The sequence below is a fragment of the Struthio camelus genome, chromosome Z, assembly GCF_040807025.1.
Source record: "Struthio camelus isolate bStrCam1 chromosome Z, bStrCam1.hap1, whole genome shotgun sequence".
NCBI classification, from domain to species: Eukaryota; Metazoa; Chordata; class Aves; order Struthioniformes; family Struthionidae; genus Struthio; species Struthio camelus.
The window spans coordinates 66,513,742-66,537,838 of NC_090982.1; the positions used below are offsets into that span (position 1 = coordinate 66,513,742).

At 38.9% G+C, this 24,097-nt stretch overlaps 2 protein-coding genes across 11 annotated transcripts in view; one reads left to right on the top strand and one right to left on the bottom strand.

Annotated features, from left to right (window-relative positions):
• LOC104146873 (importin-11) overlaps positions 1-16,204 on the bottom strand; it is a 99,530-nt gene extending 83,326 nt beyond the window's left edge. The window contains exons 1-6 of one of the 9 annotated variants that reach the window (XM_068928953.1): positions 15,946-16,204; positions 15,024-15,088; positions 6,477-6,558; positions 5,942-6,085; positions 4,537-4,674; positions 3,457-3,557 (exon numbers count right to left, since the gene is read on the bottom strand). In XM_068928953.1, coding sequence (XP_068785054.1) covers positions 3,457-3,557; positions 4,537-4,560 — 125 coding nt within the window. In that variant the 5' untranslated portion in view covers positions 4,561-4,674; positions 5,942-6,085; positions 6,477-6,558; positions 15,024-15,088; positions 15,946-16,204. Of the gene's footprint in view, positions 1-3,456; positions 3,558-4,536; positions 4,675-5,941; positions 6,086-6,476; positions 6,559-6,646; positions 6,705-15,008; positions 15,089-15,945 lie in introns of all 9 variants that reach the window. The other 8 variants (XM_068928952.1, XM_068928954.1, XM_068928948.1 and 5 more) reach the window with 8 other exon arrangements.
• Positions 16,205-16,519: 315 nt separating this feature from the next.
• Positions 16,520-22,734, top strand: LOC104146913 (DIM1 rRNA methyltransferase and ribosome maturation factor). Of its 2 annotated transcripts, XM_068928962.1 has the most exons (12): positions 16,520-16,659; positions 16,926-16,999; positions 17,791-17,877; positions 18,258-18,319; positions 18,427-18,520; positions 18,619-18,668; positions 19,273-19,396; positions 19,509-19,601; positions 20,377-20,441; positions 20,797-20,860; positions 21,357-21,463; positions 22,254-22,734. In XM_068928962.1, the coding sequence occupies exons 1-12, from the start codon at positions 16,590-16,592 to the stop codon at positions 22,294-22,296; spliced, it is 933 nt and encodes a 310-aa protein (XP_068785063.1). In that variant the 5' UTR covers positions 16,520-16,589; the 3' UTR covers positions 22,297-22,734. The 2 variants fall into 2 exon arrangements, with proteins under 2 accessions (XP_068785063.1, XP_068785064.1); XM_068928963.1 differs by lacking the exons at positions 16,520-16,659; positions 16,926-16,999 and adding an exon at positions 17,016-17,039.
• The last annotated feature ends 1,363 nt before the right edge of the window (positions 22,735-24,097 follow it).

A 24,097-nucleotide genomic window follows, 5' to 3' on the forward strand; every position in this document is an offset into this window, starting at 1 on the left:
AAAAAAAAACCTGTTCAATTATATTATTTAATTTACATCCTCTGTGAGCTTGCAAGAACTGCTGCCTTGATTATATTTTCCCCTCAATCATATGACCTGTATATCCTAAAAGCAACAAACATGCATTACTTACTATAAATAAGTGTTATTATTAAGCTTTTGATTTTATTAACAGAACAAAAAGAAAATGGACTCATCAGGATGAGCTCCTCAGCTATAGAAGCTTATGATAAGCAAAGCTTTTCATTGTATTGAAAACAATTAAGGAATTAATTCAGAGGCCAGTGGTATATTTCATTTTTATCTTAGGTGTATTAGTCTAAGAACCGCTAAATCATTCATCAGAGGGGAAAGAACTTAACATTTAGCAGTTACATTACAACATTACAACAGTGACACCTGCTGGACGTTAAACCCACAGCTACACATTTCCCCACCGCAGAGTTCAGAGCAGATGTAGGCACAGAAAAGGTAATCTTTATCCTCTTTCAACGCACTCTAAGAAAGGTGCACAACTGCATACAAAAATAACAGAGCAGAAGTTAGGAAGAATGTCTGTCATTCACTAAGTTCATTTTACTACACTGCTGAGCTTCACCAAGTGAAAAATTAAAGCAAGACAGGCCCTTGTAGAGAAGTAGGCATTTGCTTTCAAAATCTTTATGACTTAGTTTTTCACAATTTGCAGCTTCAGAGTCTTGATTTTTTTTTTTTCCTGTGTTTGTGGAATGGGAAAAATAGGTATTCAGGGTTTCAAAAAATACTGTTGGAGCTTTTTTCAAAAAAAAAAAATCTACTACTTCAGAAACCAGAAATTCACGTCTGAAGAGCTATTTTATAGTTCAAACAAATAAAAACATGATTTAAGAGCTCCTGAAGTTGCTAAGACAATAATCCAAAGAACAAGGTCCACAGAAATAAAGAACTGAAAGTAATTCTCAGTGAAATTGAAAACATGCTCAGAAAAAAGGTACTCTTTTAATTGCACTCAGATTCAAGAAAAGCTGTTTCTGGAGAACAAACCAATAAAGATCTGCAAAATCATAAAATCAGGCCACCTTTGGAGAGCACTGACAACACTGCAAAAATAATAGGCCAAATTCTGCCTGAAAAAGAGCTTGAAAAACACCCAACTACTGTCCTCTCCAAAGGATTCATAATCTCAAATCAATGTTCTTTTCCTACTTTGCAGGAGTAGCAGCTGGGAAAAAAAAAAATAATCACAATGCTCAGCAGAAGTAGGGTAAAGCTAGTCCTGCTAGACCCAGCCAAAAATAACTTCAACACACTCCTAACAGAGACATTTAACTTACTGAGAACATTTCTGGAGATTAAAAGTACTCTCCACAAGTACATAAATATTCAAGACAAATAGTCCTAAAAGAAAGGATGAACAGTAAACAATCTTTAGCCCTGATTTACCAAGGAATTAAGGCTATATGAACATGTTATTTGTCTGCGAGAACCCTCTCCAATTCTCACAATTCTTGGATATATTTGTCCAAATTCAAGTAAATTTGGCAAAGGGTAGAAATGGCAGAGATTATTTTTTCATAGGTTATGTGAAAATCAACAGCTGAGTAGAGGAGACAGACCTGAGTTAGCATCCTAACGGGGGAAAAAAAAAAAAAGGTATAAATTCATTTGTTGCCTTTGAGAGGCAGCAGAAACCAGCCAACACAAACACACCCCTAATTCCCACACTTGCTCAATCAAGCAGGCTGGATACATCAGAACAAGCTTTGAGGCACTATGTACTTGGACAAGGGACAGATGCTAATGCAAGAGAGCTGAGAGTTTTGCAAGAACAAAAAATTAGAACCTGTATAATAAAACCTTCAAAATCACAGTATCCACTGTTCACAGAACAACTGGCTGAGAAATTAGAGCTTAAAAATAGCATTTCTCAAAATGCATCCAACATACTTTACCAACCGAGAGTGATCTGGGTGAGCAGAAGATATTGGCTAGATGTCACATGTGAGAAACGTGAAAGGAAATTAGAAATGGGGGGGAAGAGTGGGCTTACATTGGAAATTCAGTAGGTATTTACTCCACAGAATCTTTAACAGTAGCCAATTTTTTTGTCATTTATTTATACTTGTAATCACATTAAATTTCCAAAAATGAAAAAAAAATACTGAAAGACTGTTATTCAGTTTTCACATCACCTCAAACAGCTAAATTGTAGTCATTACTTTTACAGGAAATGAACCATGGATTTTTCTACTGTGTTACTGATATCTATTTGAAAAAATTAACATATTGAAATAGAGTATTTTAATTGGTTCACTAATGCTTACTTATTAAGTACCAATAATCTAAATAGCATTATCTCTTGTCTTTAAGAAGAAATGCCAAAGATAAATGCCTTCTTCCACAGGCACATATCAATTGGCGATCTGATTGTTTGTAGATTTATTGCCATCTGATACTAATCTGCATTCACAAACATTTCAGTGCTTCACATAATCATGGGGTACTACACTGTAAATTTGGAATGCCCTACAGTTGCAGAATTTCATCAGTTTTCCCTCTTTTTGCCACATAAATTTGGCAGAATCTTCAAAAAAGCTTATATGGTAAGGCAAAATACATTAAGCTATCTCAAACGCCACAAAATATAAACGGCGCCATGCTTTCAGAACAAGCTCAGATTCACCATCCATAAAAACTGGACCTGAAAACTCACCCCATATACAAGCCTGATGGTGATGCCCCTAACTAGTTTATTAGCATGTGAGAGCCCAATGGACTGAACGCTTCTAGATCCTTCTCATTTCCTGACAGCACTGAAACCTACTTTTAAAAGAAAAAAGCTTACATGGAACACACTGAAAAGTATATAGTTCTGTATGTAACAAAGTACAACAGCCCGCTTGAAAATTTTTAAGTAAATAATTTCATGCTCAGGAAAACCAGTTAGACTTTTAGTTTCCTTGGAGACCTTTTTATCAGGCATTACCAGCAGCTGAGCATCAGAATAATGATTAAAAAAAAAAAAGCACATCAGAACTGTCTATAATGATAGCTACTGTCTTTCTCATGTATATATTCAATATGAATTCTAAAATAACTTAAATTAAACATCTCTTAACAGTCTAACAGATCTTTCCAAGAGACTTCCTACCACTTACATATGTCTCTACCAGAAAGTTGGGGTATTAACTTTATAAAGCTTATCACATCACTTCAAATCTGGACTCTAGACCTAGATTTGTAACTCAGTTCTTCAAAATAAAAGATGAACAAAGCTGTAAAATACAATATGAAAATATATTGGTTCATTAATGACCTAAAAGCTTTTCAACATGGTGAGGGGAAATGTAAAAGTTTTATTCATGTCACTGTAAATTCCAAAGTAAGTTCTCTGTCAACCAAGCAATTTGCATTTCCTGTTAGATAAATGTAACAGAATCCACCATAAATGGTAAGTGAAAGCAACTTCCAACTTACTGGGGTGCCACCCGTCTCCAATACCGATCAATTCCATTCTTGAAGTACAGCACAGCTAACCATCTTACATTCACATCCAGGGTATGATTTGTAAAGATATTCTATTAAAAAGAAGTTCAGAAGTTAAAAGCTACTCCATGTGCGACAGACAGAATAGAAGTTGTATAAATACATGCACTAGCATATATATGTGTACCTGCATATGTACAGGTGTATATATAAAAATGCATTAGTCGGCATTTGACAAAAACATTAAACCATATGTTAAAAATAAAAAAAAAAAAAACAGAAAAATGCTTACCATTAGCTCTACTACTCAACTTATAAAAAAATAAACCCAAAATATAGGGTGAATCTAATCTTGTTTGGCTTAAAAGGCAATAAAAGGGTACTAATTACCCTTTACTAATTACCGCACCAGACAGTTAGTACACTCTTTAATGATACAGCTGGATTCTTAGTAGAAAAAGAAATTATACTGTATTGCACAAACATTGCACAAACTCCTGAGATCTTTCAGGAGAGTTCTTCATTATCTTGTCACATGCTAAGAACCTTCCTGACTACCAACACTGACTGGAAAACAGTGATCTGGGATGACAGCACTTTTCAAACTTGCCTGTGCAGCTCCTATGAAGGCATAGCCTCTTTCTCTACACTTTATAGGGGTTAAGATGTTCCAGTAGTTCGGGGCATTTTTTCTAATTCATTTCAGCCTGATGTTAACTCCAGTATCTTCCAATCATCTTTAACTTATACAGTGTTAGAGCAAAATGTAAAAATAAAAAAAAAAAAACCATCTAGCATAGCGTGTATTATGGTAAGTAGATAGGCTGTGTATAGGTGGTTGTTCTATGCTAGGAATAGTCAGATAGTAAAAACCTGAACATCGCTATCCTATTTACACTAAGCAGCACTGCTCATTACTATGTTTAGTTCCTGTGACTTTGACTTCCGTATGTTACTAAAGATTAAGACATACTGTAGAATCAGTTGTACAAAGAAGCATTAACTTCAAAATAGTAAGATAGCACAATGACAAAGGAATCTCAATATAATAAAATACAAAGCCTTGCATACCGCAAAAGAAAAGACAAGTTTCATAGACCAGCGATTTTCCAAATTACACACTCAGGAAAATTACTTCTTTTATTAAGGCTATTGCTCAAAAGATCTCCAGCTGAACCCAGAAGTCAAACAGAACACCTGGACATGAGACTGAGAAAAATCCAAGAAATATTCAAAATCTGTTCACACCAAAGAACTGTCCCATCTAGAATTCTACATGAAGTGCTAGCTAGTCTTAAAAGAAAAACTGAAGAGATACAGAAAGACTAGAGAAGTGCAATACACAAAGAAACTTATTCCCATCCCCACAGGCAAGAGACTTAAAACAAAGCAACTGCTTATTTTGAAAATTTCTACAGCTGGAAAAATCTCTATATACCTACGTCTGTGTATATATATAAATATATACGCATACATACACACAGCTGAAAGTATATACAAATGCAGACAAACTCTATGGCAAAGGCAGGGGATAGAATTGAGTTTGTCAGCTCAAACTTTTTTTTTTTTTTTTTTAATTTTTCCCTTCATCTCCAGACTCGCCTTCAACTTTTCCAACAGATAAGGCGGAGGGCCTACAGAGAACAGAACATGTCACTAAACACCTCCGAGTCATTCATCTGTGCACTAAAGACAGAGGTTTATAGGAGAATCAGTTTACCTGCATGTTATTTAAGACTACCCTAATATAAACACCCACGCACACAAGAAGCGGGGAATAATGACACTGCTAAATTCTGCTCGTCTTCTTTGAAACTCTTGAGCCTTTTTTAGGGGTTGTTTCCATCACATGGCACCATGCTAATGCATCCATTTCATCAGCAGAAGTAGTAATACCTTTGGAAGTATTCACTTTTTCAGGAACCTTGCTACCAACCTGGTCATCTCCCTGGGAACCTCTCTTTGCTGACAAGAAGGAAAGTAATCGCAATGGAGTATCAAACGTAATACTTTGAAAAGCGCGTGGAACTTTTCTTGTACAACAGCTATCCTAATGCATTGCCTCCACAATAAAGAATAGCTGGTCCAGACATGCAATGAGGTTTAAAGCTGCCAGGGTAAATAAAAGTGTCACAGCTATATCAGGCAGTAAAGAATTCCTTTGGGAAAGGTCATCTTGGCCTTCTGTTACCTACAATTTACAAAAGGCCACCAACAGGCTTAGCACTAGAGGCCCATCTGTTCATGCTGCTGGAAGTTGAATTTTCTCCTGTTCCTGAATGCATAGAAAGGAATCAGCTTTCGGACGTGTTGATGATGATGACGCCTCACAAAGCATGGCATAAGGATATTAGTAGCTGGACCACAACTATGCAAAGCTTACCTCAGCTAGAGGTCATGTTTCAGTGGAATTCTAGGAGGTCACATTCAGAACTATTCAGAAAATGAGTAATAGCACTTTTCTGCTGTATCTTACCAACAAGACTGAATAAAAACCTGGCTGTGTCTCCCACTGCTTCAGTTGTTCTTCAGCTGGTTTTAGCACTGCAGTATCTTGACTAGTAGCTTGGGTCAAGACTCGCAGAACAATAGTGCTAGCACTATTGAGATCCATGAAAATCTGAGAACATTTAAAAAGGGAGAAAAAACTTAATAAAGACAGCAAACATTTAAAAGTTAAATCCTGTGGAATGTTCTGATCCTATTCCTGCAAAGAATATAAAACTAAGCACACTTGATTAACTCACAGAATCAGTTCCCTTCCCCCAGGAAAATTGCAGACAGATATTTTCATTCATGTTATTTAAACACCTCATGCTAATTTTTCACTAGACTACACAACGCATATCACACCCACTCATAGACAGTATCAAGGTATAGAGCGATTAAACTATTTTGCTCTCAGAAGTTTCTCAGCAGAAAAAGCAAGCAAGAAGTCTATCATTAGACGTACAAGCACCTTTACTACATTTGAGAATTTGTTGAAAATATTTTATTTTTACACTGGTTACCTCTCCTGTGAAGCACAGCAGATTGAGCAAAACTGCAATGAATCCTAACTTCAGCTGCAGGCAGGGCAAACCATGGGATTATCTGAAAAAGGCAGATATGCAAAGTATCAATAGCTTTGTATGTTCCGAATAATTCTTCTGCAAAAGAGAAACTGATCCATTTCATCTACCTGAATATTTTCCATCCACTTAAAAGAGGCCAAATTGTAGAGTTTCAGAATTCGAGTCCTAAAAGAAGGTGAATTTTCTCAAGGTATTTGTATTCCTTCATTGTCTATTTCAGCACACAAAACGCTAACTCAGCTGAACTGAGAATGCCAACTGCCTATTTTCCAACATAAACACGTTTTATACTCTAAAGACACAACTAAACATTGCTCTCCAGATGACACAAAACAGATATATTACATTTATGACAACCGCAGAAACAGCATCATGGCAAAGAGAAGCGTATATGTAAATAACCATGAAGTCTGAAAATGAATGAAACTGGTTTTCTGTCTATAAAAGCTTCTGTTTATGACCTACATAAACTCTGCATAATACAGATCCATGTTAAACAAAGTATTTCTACACTTCAAGTAGAGTTTTCTAAATAAACAACTAAGCACAGCTTAATTCTCTTCTATGAACAGCCTCAAGGATTTTTTTTTTGTTTAATACTAAATAACTTAGTTTGCCTTTCCAACTTTCACCTAGAAAGAAATTTGAGTTGAAAAATTTTAAGGGTGATAAGAAAGTTAAACAATTTAAACCTGATTCTGATACAAGCATAACATTTTGAATTGGGGAGGGGGTAAGGGGAACACACTGTCCTAACATCAAAACAAGCAGCAAGATGAAAGACACTACCAATAGCCCTGCACAATTAAAAGAAAAAAAAAAAGCTAGTAACTCATGATACAAAACTAGGTCTTCAATCATCCTCAACAAAAATAGATTAAATATTGACGTTTCTAAGGTTAAAAAAAGAAAAAAACTCTGTATACTCAAATTGACTAACTCCAAAATCATCTTTCTTTTTAGAGCAATAATCTAACAGATGAAGTAACTAAATTCTGTCCTAGACTTCCTGTGTGACATCTTTTATCCTTCTGCTTTAACTTTCCTGCAAAACAGATCTACCTTCCATTTCTTCTCCTGTCTTTTCTACTTGTACCAGTCATTTCAACCTTTATCAATTTGCAAATTCTCTAAAAATTTCCTAAGATTACGAAACCTTTACATAACAAATTTAAACATACAATCTCAGCTTGCTTCTGAAAAGACTAATTTCCAGGGAACCAAGACACTGCTTTAGACTGTAAAGTCAAACTGGGACTGGTTTACTCTATGGGCATACTGCCTAGCAAAAAAACAGAAAAACATCATGTTAACTTGTGATGATCATGATAGGAACTTGGTAGGGTTTTCATTTATTTCTATTCAAAAGTCAAATTATTTACTTTCCAAAATAAATGTATATTTATCTTACACTATGAAACAAGAGAAGATAAAGTATCATTCTGAAGCACCTAACCAGCAAACCTTCTTCTTCTTCTAAAAAAAAAAAAAAAAAAAAAAAAAAAAAAAAAAGCAAAGCAGACCATCAGTCCTAATTGCTAGATGAAACCTCAAGAACCAAGAGAGCTTCCAAAAGTCAAGCCTATACAGCATGTGTGCATGTGTCAAAAATACCCCACCCCAAAACAACAAAAAAACTCAAATCACAGTAAGCAACTGTGGCCTTCGATAAGTTGATGATTTTAGACCTTTTGCTAAATAGTGTTCTTCAAATAACAACTTGCCACAGGAAAACTGATATATATCAACAGTGAATCAGCAACACATACCCAGATACTTGCTGAAGATCCATTCCACGGACATGCTCATTTGAGAGAAAAAATGGATTATGGAACTTTCATGTAACAACGGATTCTGCACCACAAAAAGACTATGCTTGCTAGATGAAATTATTTCTCAGCTACATTCAAAGCTAATGCTTTGAGGGTTTTTTTTTTTTCGTATTTTTGGCAGGAGTGGAGTAGGGTCTTCCTTTTTGTGGGGAACAGTGTTGCTACTAAAGATTTATATAATTTATATACTAACCAAGAACAGTTCTCATCAGATGGCTTAAAGTCAGCACAATACAAACACAACAAAATGAAAAACATCCTCAAGGTTTTTATTTCAAAATAACCAACCGGCAGACTTAAAGACGACAAAGTCAAAGAGAAATATACACAAAGCATTTTTTTTAAGCTTTTCATTCTTGAGAAAGCTCATATTTTCATTAAAATACTGGGGCAGACAATGCTATAAGAACAGCCTTAGCAGGTCAGAGCAAAAGGTCATTTAACCCAGTGGCCTGCTCTTGACCCTAGGGATACCTACAGAAAATCATCAGAACCGGGCAGTCTTGTAGTGATACTTCCAAAGAATACTCTTCCACCTTTCAGAAAACTGTGGTTCAAGGACTTCCTAATAAGAAGGTAATTTAGATTTCATCTTCCATAAATTTGCATGGTTGCTTTCTGACCCCAGGTGAACAATACTCCTCACACAAGATCCGAGTGAGGCTGTCACAAACAACGTAATAAAGCTGAAGACAAAGAATAATTTCCCTAAAGATGGGGAAATTTTGAAGATCAAGTTTATAAATACTGTAAGATATTTAAGGAAGCAGTAGGCTCTGTATTAGTTTAATATTCAATAAAAATTAACAAGAAAAATATCAAGATACGTGTTTCAAAATAGGTCTTTGTTTCATCAGCACGAAATGTTAGATCCATTTGTTAAAAAAAAAAAAAAACAGTCAAAGACAATACATTTTGAAAAGTCAATAGTGCTATTCCAATAAAAGAGTCAGAAACATGTTCTAGTTTTATCCAAGACCCCTCCCTTGAAAAAAATTAGGCAGGTTTATATATAATGACTTCATTTTTAAAATTTATTTCTGTTTGGATTTCCTTTACCTCAGATATGCATTTATATTTGCATGTGGTTGACATAATCCATTAAAAAAAATAAAGCTAATACTACACCCTCAAAATCTACTTATTTTGTTCAGATGCCACATATTTCCCACTTTCAGATTTTTTTTTGCAAGCTGACAGTCTCTCAATTATTATAAATTTATGATTAACATAATACGATTCAGAGGATATTAGCAAAGTAATACATAAAATAGCCATTGTCGCCAAAGAGCCCACAGTTTACCATCACATTTTCCAGGAAGGTGGGGGGAATTATGCTACGCTATATTACAAAACACTCAAACAGAATTTAATATAATTGGCTATATAGCAAGAACAGTCACAATGACTATAAATAGCATTATTATGCATATGAAGTACACCTAGAAAAGAGTATTTTGAATTATACTATCTTATAGAAGTTGCTTCGGACAAAAAATTGCTAGAAACCATAAATGGCAATAACACGGTCGCATTACGGATGGGATATGGCAAAGTCCATAGCAAGCATATCGTAAGAATCCACACAGGGCAGAACAAGACTATGTTCATTGCTTTTATGTTCAAGAGATTCCTCTAAACAATTTCTGCTTTCTGATGATAGCAGTCATTATAGTCTGTTTTTTTACAATTATTTTCTAAGTTTGTTGTTATAAAAAGAAAAATATACTCATTATTCCAAATCATTCCTTATAGTGCCAAACTGCAAACTTGTATTTGCTGGTTAGGCTAACTACAAATGTGTTTTATACATATCAACATATGTGCCTGTACGCATATGTGCGTGCACGTTATATTGGTATAAAAAGGTATGGTCACTAAAATAAATAGTACCACGCTCTGCTTGTCCCCACACCTCTTCAACCCCCTGAAGCTGGAGATCAGGGGGAAATACACTGGCATTCATTCGGATCAAGCTCCCAAATCATTTCCAGACCACATTGCTACACAGGTACTTGTGCTGGGCATAAAAAGCAGGAAGCTTATGCCAGCTTAAGATAGTTATTAGAACTGCATTGTAATGAACAAGAGCTTTGACAACTATTAGGAAATCCATGACCTTATGTTAGGGTACATACCAGTACTGTAAGAGTGAATGAATACCTACATTTAGGCATTTCCCTGCATGGTGAAATTAAATGCTGTTGTTTTGGCAAGGTCCCACTTTTCTCCTAAAAGTCATTCTTAAGAGGCAAAAACAACAATTTTTTCCTCAAATCTCAAAAAATGTAAGAACAATCAACTGCCAAATTTGGAGGCATATATAGAAAAACAAAACAGCAGCATGCCTTCAATATGACTTCAACATTTCCTTCAATTAGTGAACTTTCAAGTAAAGCTAGGGTACAATCCTTTATATTAATCTTCTTTTGTTTCTTTGTCTTATCAAAACAGAATACAGACTCAGAGCAAAGTTACGTGTTACTACAGCCCCAACCTAGTAATTACCCTGAAAGGGGGACAACCTTTTTCCCTTCCATCCACCCCCTCCAGGCCCCAACTTCTCCCTTTCCTCACCTTTTGATCTTTCCACTCCTTTCCTTGCACCAGCTCTGGTCCTCGCTAGACCACTTGCTAAGCTTAAACAATTTTCTGTTCGATTAGTGAGGTTGTTTTTGTTTTTTTTTTTTTTTTTGCAAAGTTAGCAAGTTTTGCTGTCTGAGTACATGGTCCAACAGGCACCACGCTGGCTAAGGGAGAAAGGAGGAATATAAGACTCTTAACAGCGTCAAGCCAACCGAGAGAGTCAAGTCATCACATGCAATTTCAACCCTAGGATAAAGTCTCTCCTTCTAATCCCTTCTCACAAACAGGATTACTCTTGAGAATAAACTTAACCTCTGCATATGCTTCGTAAAGATAATGAATCAATCACGACAATAGCTCACATCAAATGTGTTAATGGGATCCTCTACAACACAGTTTTCATAACTGTTATGTACCGATACTTCCACGACACCAATTCCTGCAGATAGGACCCATTAGGTTTGACACCTAATTGACAGTGAAACTTATACATATCATAAAAACATGTTTTTTCAGACAACGAAGAAAATCTGCATCACTTCCAAATATACATGAGCAGAAGTACATGAAATATACAATATACTGTCTACGGAATACTTGTAGAGCTTAACTCATAGTTCAACAAGTTCCACAAGACTTTTCCCAGTATAGCAGATGAAATAGATGAAGTGAATATCAAATTGCTCCTATCCAGAAGATATACAACACACCAAATGCCACCCCCCTCAGCACAGTGAGAAAATCTTCAGAGACCACAAACACCCATGCCTTCTCCTCATCTTTACCTGTCTCTCTTAGTGTCCTGCACTTCCATTGCCACTCTGAAACTCTGCCATCTCCTTTCCAAAACTTAACTCTCCTCTCTCTGTTCTACTCCTCATTCCATAATCTCCCCTTCTAAGTAAGAATCTGTAGACAGGTTTTATTTTAGAAAACAGCCTGAGTGTCTCGACTGCTCTGCCAGACTAATTGAACATTTTCTCTGAATAGCCAGCCCTTTTGATTGAGGCAAAAGCATATCCAGGCACTTTTCCCGTAACACTGAAATATATCTGAATTTTAGAGTCATGTTAGTTATGTAAACAAACCATCAAGGACTGCTACTATATCTGCAAGGAAATGAAAGTTTACTTCAGTGGAAGCCTACAAACTTCACTTTTCCTGGACTTCAAACAACACAGTGTAACAACTCATTCATATTCATGCATCTCTAAATTGCGTTATCTGTTGTTAACAATTCAGTAAATTCTTTTCCAACACAGTGAGCTGCAAGAATGGATTCACTTAAAATTCTGTTAAATTAGAACAAGATAAAGCAGTAAACATATCACCTAATTATAGTATTTGCTCACTGCTAGTAAGGCAAACGGTAGACTGGGCTAGTTTAGGACAAACACGGCAAGCGGCTCAAGGGGTGTCATTATTGTTTACTCAGCACTAGGTGAGACTGCTTCCAGAATACCATGTCCAGTTTTGTCATCACCCCTCTCTCTTTCCTCAGTTCAAGAAGAGAGGTCAAGAACTAAGGGTCAGGGGTCTAAAGCAAATAACCTATCCTCATTTGGTGAGGAGGAGGAGGCTAAAAGATGATTTAGTAGTCACCTATAACTTTAATAGTCACCTGAATTGCACTTAGAAGCAGACTGAGCCAAATGCTTCTTGTTAATGGCAAATGATACAACAAGTGGCAAAACCCACAAACTGCAGCAAGTTGAACATTAAGAAAAAACCTTTCCGCTAGGAGAGCAGTACAGCACTGAAACAGAGAGACTGTGTAACCTGAACCCTTCGAGATTTGCAAGACTCGACTAGACAAGCTATGCCTGACCTGACCTGGTGGTGACAACAGTTTGCTTTGAACAAGAGGCTAGACTACATGTCTCTAGAGATGCTTTCTGACAAAGCTTCTGGGACTCTGCACTTCACACACTTATCACAGATAGCAGAAGGACATGGGAACAATTAAAGCAAGAATGTAGTTATTGGCATAAAGAGCACCATCTTACACAAGCTTATAGCAGAGGCAGTGAGTAAGATTCAAAGCCTACATGTTAAAAATTACAAAGAAACCCAAAAACTCTGATCTAGATCTTTCCTATTGTTTGATCTTCCTGTGACACCATTTTGCTAACAAGTGAATGGTCTGTTCAGCACCCTTTCCGTTTACTTTGGAAAAATACTTCAGCTAGAAGTATCATGGCTAAATGACTCATGTACTCTGAAGTCCTACTCCAGACACACACTAACTGCTAAACTCTCTTTGTCCAGATTAACTCAACTGAAAATGGGTAGCTGATCATTCAAGCTGGTGTCTCCAAAGAACTACACATAACAGTTGCTCCATCACACTTGAGTTTGCCCCGATTACAATATATGCCTCAATCTCACTAGCTGAAGAGTCTAGTCATACCTAGATTCCTAAATTCAAGCCAGAATTCAAAATTCTATTCTTTTTAACTGGATGACTTACTTAAGGTGGGTGTTTTAAGCATATTTGTTTTAAAGAAGACAAGAAAAACAGTTTCCATTCTAAAAAGCCACGAGAACCAGTTCTGGGTCCCCTTCTGAGCAGATGAGTGTAACACGAGTGCTAGCATTCTTTCTGATGCTCACATGACTTATTAGCATTGCTTTTAAGGATACTGCCAGTTTCAGAAACAGTTGGTAGTTATACCAGCCCCTCCATCACTCTATAAACACTCCTATGAGTTTCTTCTCTACTAGTGTATTACCTGTATCAATTAGGTCATACCTTAGCGTTTCTACTAAGCAGTAAAAACAAAAAAACTACCAGTATCCTGGCTATTCAAGATACTACCACTACCATCGTTAGCTGAGATTTTCCAGAAGAAGAGATTAATTTCTCTTAACCTTAATGAAAAAAGCTGTTTACTCTTTACCCAGTCTAAGCCATAGCAAAGAAAAAAGAAAATGTCTAAGGAAGGAAGAGTTACAGGGTTTGCGTACACATTGCTACTGACAGAAACAGACAAAGAGAACTTCTACAGTTTTTTTACTTGTGAGAAATTACAGCACTGAAACTAATAGCTAGGTCTGAAAAATCAACATAAGCAGCAGAAGACACCAGGGATAAAGGAACACAGAATAAGAAGGGAAAATTTAGGAATAAAGGAGAACAATAAGGAAAGCTGACTGTGATATTTAGAGAAGGAACTCTGATCATGCTATAAAACATCGGGCAAAAAGAAAAGCCTCTCAGGATAAATGGAAAACACAAAACTGATCAAGAAGTCCTAACACAAACAATAGGCATTATAAAATTACAGTAGGACCACTCCTAAGGAATTTGCTTAGATACAAGCTGAGAAGAAACTCCACCATAGAGCTCAGTATTGATAATATAGAAAAAGCCAAAGGCATACACAGAGACAAGGGAAGAGTATTTTAAATGTTTGAGAGTAAGCTTATAGGATGATAAATTTCACAAGACTAATCTTATTCCTTTGACTTCATTATAGTTCACTTCGTTTTAACAAACAGATTGTCAAAAACCATACAACAGAGCATTTTATAACAAATTGGTATGCAACAGCTGAAATAGAAACTTCAGTTCCCATCTGCCTTTATCCTCTGAACCAGCCTATAAGCCATTTCAGTACACAGTTAAAACCAACTTCTGATGTTACAGTTTTAAAGTGTATGATACGTATATAAGGTTTGGGTAACAGAAACTTTTCTTATTTCATGCAAATGGTATGAAATGCATTTCTACATAACGGTACAATGGAAGAACGAGAGGAAAAACACAGAGAGTGATGAAGATGATTAGCCTTTAAGTTTCAAGAAGTCAAAACTCATAAGGAATGTGCTACTTATAAAGACTGACGTACTCTTACATGTTAAGAACGCCAATTTGAAAGCCATGCCAAAGGCACTGCAGACTTCATCTGAGCTATTAAGATAATGGAAGCAAGGTATGTAGTAGTAGCATATAACAGAAGCCATGTCTGTACTGTACACAGGGCCATGTTCGTACATAACATACACGTTACTGTTTTCTAAGATAACACAAAATGGAGAAATAACTCACTGCTACTGCACTGACCCTGCCTTTGATTTTGGGAAGAAGTTGCTTTCCAGTAAGACTTCAAGACCTTGTTCTTCAAAACCCTGCAGGAAGAAAATAATCACCTTTAATGAAAGACCACTGCTTGCTTTTTTTTTATTTCTGCAAAACATAAGTTCTATCAACAAACTGTGCAGCTTAATGCCTCACTTCTTCTGATGCCTTCCCACCAATCTTATCCAGATCAAAAATTGTTTCGATGAGAAACAAGAGAATAGCTCCATGGAATTGGGTAGCGACTCTTCTTCTGCAGTCAAAGAAAATATCTTGACATTACTGAACCACGTTATATAAAACATAACGCTGAGTTCTCTTATCCTTGGTGGCCTACAGAAGTCAGCACAGGAAAAAAATACACGTGAACAGAAGAGGAGTGTTGTACCAATGATAAATGGCACCTGATAACTCAAATAAAAACGCAAATGATCAGGCAGGAGCAGAAACAAATAGACAAAAAGATACCAGGAAGCGCATCGCACAGCGCAGTTCAACTGCCCAGTTTCTTCTTCCCTGACACGGAAAACCTGAGCAGCTCCTTCCTCCGGCCGACTTCCTACCCTGAGCTGCAATCGCTTTTTCCCTTTCACTCGCCGCCCTCCACAGGCCGGCGCCCGCCCCGGGAACCCGTCCGGGCCCAGCACCGAGCGGCGCCGCGCCGCGCGGGAGAGGCCGCCCGCCCCGCCGGGGACACAGGTCGCGGCCGCGGCTCGGCGGCCGCGCCCGCTCCCGGGCTGCCGCCGCCGCCGCCGCTTCCCCCCGTCCCGGCAGCTCGGCCGCGGCCGCGTGCCCGGCGCAGGCCCCCGTCCGCCGCCGCCGCCGCCGCCGCCCGCGTGCCCGGCGCAGGCCCCCGTCCGCCGCCGCCGCCCGCGAGCCGCGAGGCGGGGCAGGGGGCGCGGCTCACCGTTCGGCTCGCGGCGGCGCCGCACGCGGAGCGGGCCTGGCGCGCGCGACCCCCGCCTATTCCGAAGCTCGCGCCACGAGCCGGGACCAGCTGCTGCCCCTGCAGCACCCCGCCTCCCCCGGCGCGCCGGCGCTGACGTCATCGACCGCGCGACACGCGACTGGCGCTCCCCGCGGCGCGTGCGGGCGCTCTCGGGGCTCTCGGACAGCCGGCGAGCGGGCCCGGCGCGGCCTCTCGCGCGCATGCGCCTGCCGCCGCTGCGGGCGGAGACTCGCCGTGGCCTGGGCGGGGAAAGGGGCGGGGCTCCTGGCGCGCAGCACCGCGTGACGGCAGCGGTTGTGCCGGCGCGGCGGGGCGTCCCGTGTGCTGCGGTGCCGCGCTAGGGGCTGGTGCCGTTTGAGGTGTAAACGACTGAAAGCAGTCGAGGAAGATGAGAGCTTCTGACAGAGTTGCCGGCAGCCGGGATCAGAAGTGCTGGCGGGAGGCGGCGGAGCTGGCGCGGAAGGGCCATGCCTGCCCCGCCCCGCCTCCCGGGGACGCGCCATCTCGGCGCCAACGAGCCCCGCCGCGGTGCTCTCTGGGAGTTGTAGTCCCCGGGGCCCACGGCGGGAGGCGGCCGCGCGTGTGGCGGCCGGGCGCTCGCCATGCCCAAACCGCGGGCGGAGAAGCGCTCGCGGCAGGGGCGCCGGGAGGGCGGCGGCGGCGGCGGCACCGGTGAGTGCGGGGCGGCTCTTACCGCAGCGCCGGCCGGGGCCTCGGCTGCGGCGGCCCTGGGGCCGGGCGGAGGCTCGGGCTGCGGCCTGGCCCCGCCGGCGGCTCGTCCCAGCCGGGCCCGAGCGGGTGTTCATCTGGAAGAAGCGTGAACGGCTGCTGTAGGTGTATGAACACTTACTTCCTTATAGAAAGGTTTATTGCTAAGTTTCTCCTTGATATATTTTCACCGTCGGTAACTTTACTGCTCTGGTTGTCCTTGGCTGTAGGAATTCTGTTCAACACCGGGGCTGGCCAGCACATCTTGAAAAATCCGCTCATCGTCAACAGCATCATCGAGAAGGTCGGTGGCTGCTGCCCTGGTGACCTCAGCTCTCGCAGCAGTATGACTTTGGACTTCATTTCTGAAGCAAATGTTCCTGCGTGGTCTGAAATACTAATTAAAACTTTTAACAATGGCATAGTTTAAGTAATCACTATGCAGTTTTATATCTCAGTATCGCACGTCTGTTTTGAAGAATCTAAATAGTTAGTCTTTGTCAGTTGTTGTTACATGACAGCTGACCTTGAGCTTTGAAAATAATATTAAGGGATTCAGAAGATTCATGTATAGGTGATGGGGAAAAGCCTGCTGCTTTGAATATGCATGCAGCAGTTGCCAGCCCTAGAGCTGAGAATTTTATTCAGCATGCTGCTAGCTGAGTGAATGAAATGATTGGCTTGAGAGCTGGTCTCTGGGTTGTCAACTGGATGCTTTCCCTTATGCTCTAGAATATCAGCTTCCTGTACACCTTGTACAGCAGTTTGGAGTTTTGTTTGGAAAACACACTTCAATGCAGTGTTCTGTTCTCTGAATTAGTATCCTTTTTTGTGATTTTTGAAGGGACCTTCTTTCTATATTATAGTTCTTACATTGTTGCATTTTCTAGAATGAGACTATTTGGTTTTTTTCTGTATTCAGCCCAGGACACTCTTGTTTTCATTATTTCTGTTGCTTCCTTTTCTAAATGACATTCTTGCACCGCTGTTAGCTGAATTTAGCCTTTTATTGAGCTGCATGTATGTTTCATTTTAAAAGTAAATGATTGCTTGGAATCAATTCTAGAAAAATGGTGAGATGCCATTTGTTCCTAGGCTGCCTTACGACGTACAGATGTCATTCTGGAAGTAGGCCCTGGAACCGGTAATCTGACAGTGAAAATGTTAGAGAAAGTAAAAAAAGTAAGTGTTATGTTCCCCCCCGCCTCCCTGACATACCCAAAATGACTTTTTGGCTTAGACTATTAAGCAAACAGGAAGATGTTCTGTGAACTGACTCAAAGCAGCAGAATCAGTTGTGTTTTTTTTTTCTTAAAACTTACATAACTCAAAGGAATTTCTGACTATGTTCATGTAAATAATGTCGAACTGTATTGCTGTCATCCATTTACATGATAAGCCTTTTATATTTTGGGATAGAAGAAGCGCATAGCCTAACAGGAAATACGTAAGAATTATTTAATTCTGTAGCAATAGTTATTCACAGTTTCTTGCAGCTGAAGTACTAATCTCAATTAGAAAGAGTTCATGTAGAAAATTGCAAATATATACTTTGTTTTCAGGTTATTGCTTGTGAAATTGACCCTAGACTTGTGGGCGAACTTCAGAAGAGAGTCCAGGGCACGTAAGTACCAACAGCGGAAATAAAGAGTGCTTAAAGCAGTGTTTGCCTTGGCAAAAACTTCAGCAACATGCCTATCGGGAGATAACCACTCTGTATTTTCCCCACAGGTGTCTGGCAAACAAACTTGAAATCAAGGTTGGAGATGTGTTGAAAACAGACTTACCATTCTTTGATGCGTGTGTAGCTAACTTGCCTTATCAGGTATGGACAAAACAATCTGAGCGTGGCGTTTGTTTATTTATTTATTTATTTTAATGATGCCTCAGAAGGCATACTAATGATATTATTCTTTTCCTCAGATTTCTTCACCCTTTGTTTTCAAGTTGTTGCTTCATAGACCTTTTTTCAGGTATGCAGAAGAATAGATCGCTGGCTTTTCTAACTGAAAAGATTAATTTTACAAATAATCCCAAATCAGATTATTTACTTCATAAAATACTACTTCTGTGGATCAGATCCACACCAGAAGTTTTCTATAATATGTAAGTTGCCAATGCCTGGAAATTAGCTTATACTGAAGTATTAAGCATGGGAAAATTTAGTCTTGGCATTAGTGAGTTGTGCAACTGATGAAAACCAGGATTTGCACCTGTTCACACTACTATAGTAACTATTTGTTATTCCAGGGCATCCAGGGATACGCAGGGCATCTAACATTTCAAATGCCTTCCTACTTTAGGAAGTAAGGATGGTAACGTTGAACCTATTGTCTAGTCTGTTAAAAATATAATTGGCTAGGTACGTCTGTGTGTAGTTCAGTGTGTCAGTGGTTCTTGATTTCTCTCATTGAACTGCTAGTTTTACTGGTAGTACTAAGATGATTAAGGCAGAGTGTGCATTTATGTCAAGACTTTTATTGCTTCTAAGCATTGAGGGGAAAGCTGTGTTTAGTTGGCTTTTGACTTAAAAGCTGTGAAGACTTAGATTCATTTGCTCATTTCTGTAATTCTCAGGTGTGCAATACTTATGTTTCAAAGAGAATTTGCACTTCGTTTGGTTGCAAAACCAGGGACTAAACTATACTGCAGACTCTCTATTAATACTCAGTTATTAGCTCGTGTGGACCATCTGATGAAGGTACGTCATTCTGTGTTAGCTACCGCTTACCATACAGAGAAGAATGTTGTTTTTAAGAATGTCAGGATTTGCCGCTAAATTTTACAGCTGCCTAACTTCTCCTGACTAACAGGTTGGAAAGAACAACTTCAGGCCCCCTCCTAAAGTTGAATCCAGTGTTGTCAGAATAGAGCCAAGGAACCCACCACCACCAATCAACTTTCAGGTGAACATTATACGCTCTAGTAACCATATCTAGTAACATAGCAGTAGTAGTACTTCATTTGTTTTTCATTTCATTTCTTACGGAATTCGACATGCTGTCTTCACAATACTAAGTACCAGCTATCCATTGACATTTACAGAATTCCAAAATACTTATTCCCCCTCTTGATCGGGTTTGCATTAGCACGGTTACCTGAAGAATGTGCCCCCATCAACTCAGGTGCAGCTTTTCTTACAGCACTTAGGAGGCAAAGGTACCATCTTCATGTCAATAGGAGAGTTGCTAGTAATAATGTCCTTTTCATTACCCTTTGTACCTCCAAGAGACTGTTCTGGCTGATGACATGACTATTGCTTATGAGCAAAGGACTGTCTATGAGAACTCACAGCTTCAGGTGATTGTGTATAGTCTCTGAAGACAGATGTTACGTGATAGTCGTCTTAGTTTTTCAAATGGTCTGATCTTCAGGACCATTCCAGCCTAGCCCAAATTTAATCAGATTTTCTTCAACTACCTGCCTTCTCAGCACGTAAGATCTGTCCGATAGCGCCCATCCTCAAAACAGAACAATTCACAAGTCCTTGTGAATGATATATTTTCTCCTTTACTTTTATTGCGTTGCACAAGACAGCACTGTCTTACTGGTTAGAGAGATATTTTCCTAAAACGATGTTCTTTGTGTTATTGTTGTGAGATTGTCAGTAGTGTTTGTTCTGAACTTTCTGTAGCAGCTGTGTACTCCTTTCAGGAAACACTGTATACTTTTTAATTTCAGGAATGGGATGGTCTGGTGAGGATAGCCTTTGTTAGGAAAAACAAGACGCTCTCTGCAGCATTTAAGTAAGTAATTTCTATTAGAAGGCAGCTCTCCAAAGTTTTGGAGTCTGTCCAGTTAACCTTTCTTGCAAATACCTAGTAGTGTTACAGCCTTGGTCTGAAATGAGTTCTGTTCTTAGAGGCTTGTAATGCAGATGCTGGAACAGTCTGAGATAAATAATAATGGAGAATTTATGCTGATGTTAGAAACTCTTCTGAAGTGAAACCTTCGGAAGAAAACTCTTTACTAGACAGCTGTTTCAAATGAACAGCTCTGCGTAGTCAATACAGTTTCTTTTCATAGTAAGGATTAACAACCACTCAAGTCAAAAGAACTAGTTAAAAATCAGTTTTCACTCTAGACTTGCATTTCTTTCAGATCAAGTGCTGTAGAGCAGTTGTTGGATCATAATTACCGAATTCATTGTTCCTTGCATAATACGGTAAGTGCCTTTTTAATGTATTAAATCCGATTTCTGTGCAATATGACCTAAATACTAACATCTATAAGAGTAAAAAAAATGAGCATGGAAAAGCTTAAAATGTTAAAACCTTTTCAAAAGAGTTTGGGGTAGGGAAGAACCTAACTCCATTCTTCAAAGAAAAATCTAAAAGTGTTTCTAAAACACAGTGCAAAAAATGAAAACTGAGGATATTGTTAATGTATTGGTTGTGAACGTCTCGGGACTGACTTTTTCCAGTACCTACTAAGAAGCTCTTCTGTGTCTGACCATATTGTTGGTGATTCATTTACAGTGAATGAGCAGAGGTATAAAAATCTAGGCACAAGGACATATTAATCCTAAAAGGAAAAAAAGAGAACTTACTTAGATCACTTGAAACAAAAACTCTTCTAAAAGCAGGAAAAGAATAGACAATTTAACTTTAACCTTTTTATATGCTATGAATGGAAAACTAATTTATATCTTCTATTGACAGGAAATACCAGAAAATTTCAAAATTGCAGAGAAAATACAGACAGTCTTAAAAAATACAGGCTACTCTGAAAAACGAGCCCGTTCAATGGATATAGATGATTTTATTAGGTAATTCTGTTCTCTTTATGCCTTCCTTTTGAGCTTCTCCCAGTTCTGTCTGCATCTGTACCTACACAGAGCAGGTTAATACTGCGTTAGGTAGGAACAACACTCTCTCTCGTATCCTCTGAATACCACACCCTCCTTGCTTCCAGTCTTGAACATGAAGAAAGCCACGCACGCACACTCTCTCTTTCTCTCTTTATATATACTGCTGCTTATAATATTGAGAAGCAATTAGCTTAAGATCCCTACTTCTGTGATTCATGTACTAGACACTTCTACATCCCCTCTAAAAATGGCTCTAATAACAACATTGGTTATGACAGATTTTGTAAGTGACTTGCACAACCCTTCTCTTTTATCTTTCTTGAGGATTAGAATCTACAGCATAATTTGGAAATGTTAGTTATGTGACTTACTATATTCTGATCTTCCTTCTGGTCAGTTAATTTCATTGGCAATATGAATCATCTTCTAATTCAAGATAAAATTCCTAGCTGTTCATTAGTGTAACAATTAGTGCAGCTACTGTTCTTTTAAGAAATGTAGTAAATTTGGTAGGATGCAGTATGAATAACCGCACTGGAAATGTATCTGCATTTCTAAATCTGCACAACTTGCTAATTATCTCTGATGTAAGCTTTGTAACAATTCTTCATAGCAGCTGAACAGCAACAGTAGTTTTTATGACTGCTTTCTTTCTTTGTCCTATGCTCTTTACCAGCGTGGCTTGGAAATTATTTTATTTGAAGTATAAATTAGTAGAAACTGTAACATGAATATTTCATTTTTTCAGGCTGCTGCATGGCTTCAATTCAGAAGGCATCCATTTCTCATAAGTTCTCTCAGGAGAATGGAAGATGTTCCATATTTTGTCATCCAAGTCTTACCAAAGCCAGCGTGACTGCAGTGGGACAAGATCTCTTTCCATAAACAACAAATAGAACATGGCATGCGTATTCTGGGTCTTTTTAAGAACATTACATACAGTTTTATCACACATAACAGGAAGAAGCTGCTGCTCCATATTTTAAAAGCGTTGTTAAATTCTTTCAGGACCAAAGTGAGGTGTTGCACTTCCACTTGACTGCACATTTTTAAATATATCCTACTGACACGTGGATTGAGCTGCCATAACTGAGATCTGTGTTCTCTGTTCACGGACTTCATCTCTGTACATTTTTGCAGTATTCACAGTACAACTCTGAATTCTGTTTTTGTTGCCTAAACCAGATTTTTAGCCATTTTGATTTTTTCAAGTATATTTAAACATTTTATTTTCATCTGAAATGCTTGTCTTTTCCCTTTGTCCTTTGGTAGCTACCAGCAATCCAAGCCTGTTTAGTAACCTGCTTATCTTACAGAAATCTCAGTATATGTTTTTCAGAAACAAGGGCATTTATCTTCTGGGCTTGGTATCGGTTACAAAAATATTACTGAGCTTATCAGGAGCTACCACTGTCCAACTCCTTTATTCCTTACTGCCATTAAATCACTGTAAGAAACAGCAGTAAAGTACCAGCTGAACAGCACTCATAGGCATGGACCAAAGTTTTCTTGTCAAAAATTTAAAAAAAAAAAAGGCAGCTTGAATTGATAATTAAGAAAACTACTTTACCATTCAGGACAAAGGGGAGTTTTAGCCTAGACCAAAGCTTTTAGTGAGCCCCAAAGCAGTGCATTTCTGCATTTGATAGAAACACTCCCTGAGGTACCTTAATATAGTTTGGATTACATATTTCTTACTAAGGATATGGCAAAGTTTACCCAAGGAAGACTGCATTAACTCCATATAACAGCCGTCAAAAAAAAACCATTATGTTCCGTCTTAACGAATCAGGAAAAGACTAACACTGTAGCATGAGGCAGGGGTGAAGGCATGACTCTATTGACTAACATGACTCATTTGTTTTATATACGGCATATGTCCTTCCATAAACACAACAGCAAATGGAGAAGAGGCATGAAATTAGCAAAAAAATTTATCCAAAATTAAGTTCATTTTATTCAAATCTAACTAGTGATGCAAGGAAACATTCATACTTCAGTCATTGATTTAGGAACATCTACTTGAATTTGGAGACCTCCTGAAATAGTGGCTTGGAAAACTGAATTACTCATTTAATCTATAATTTCATGATTCTAGTGCTGCTTCCCTGCATACAGAATAAATTTATGAGTGATGGTAAATAGGCACAGAAATATGCCAAGACCAATATAGAAGGAAGGCATGGTAGAGATCTGTGTCACGCTCTTCAAATGCTTTCATTTTACAGGACAGGAAACAAAATATGCTCTCGGAGTTCAATTCAAGTAATTCCAGTCTGTCATAGCAATGGACTGCAGGACTTGAAGTGCCGTAAAAAGCCATTAGTTTTGTATCTAAATTCTCACTGCTTCAGTATTGGTGTAGATCTGATCTTTACAGCATGCGCGTATAACAAAGGCTGTTTTAACATCCCCCCCTGCTAGACACGTGCAATTTTATCTTATATCTGCTACCTGGTAGGACTACATAGGTTATTTCTGGCGATTAGTAAAAAGCTGCCAAACTCTAACTGCCTCTCTTCTGCCTCTCCTCTTTGGTAGCTGCTATAAACCACAGTCTGTTTGTGGCTGTGGGCTTGCATGGAGGAATAG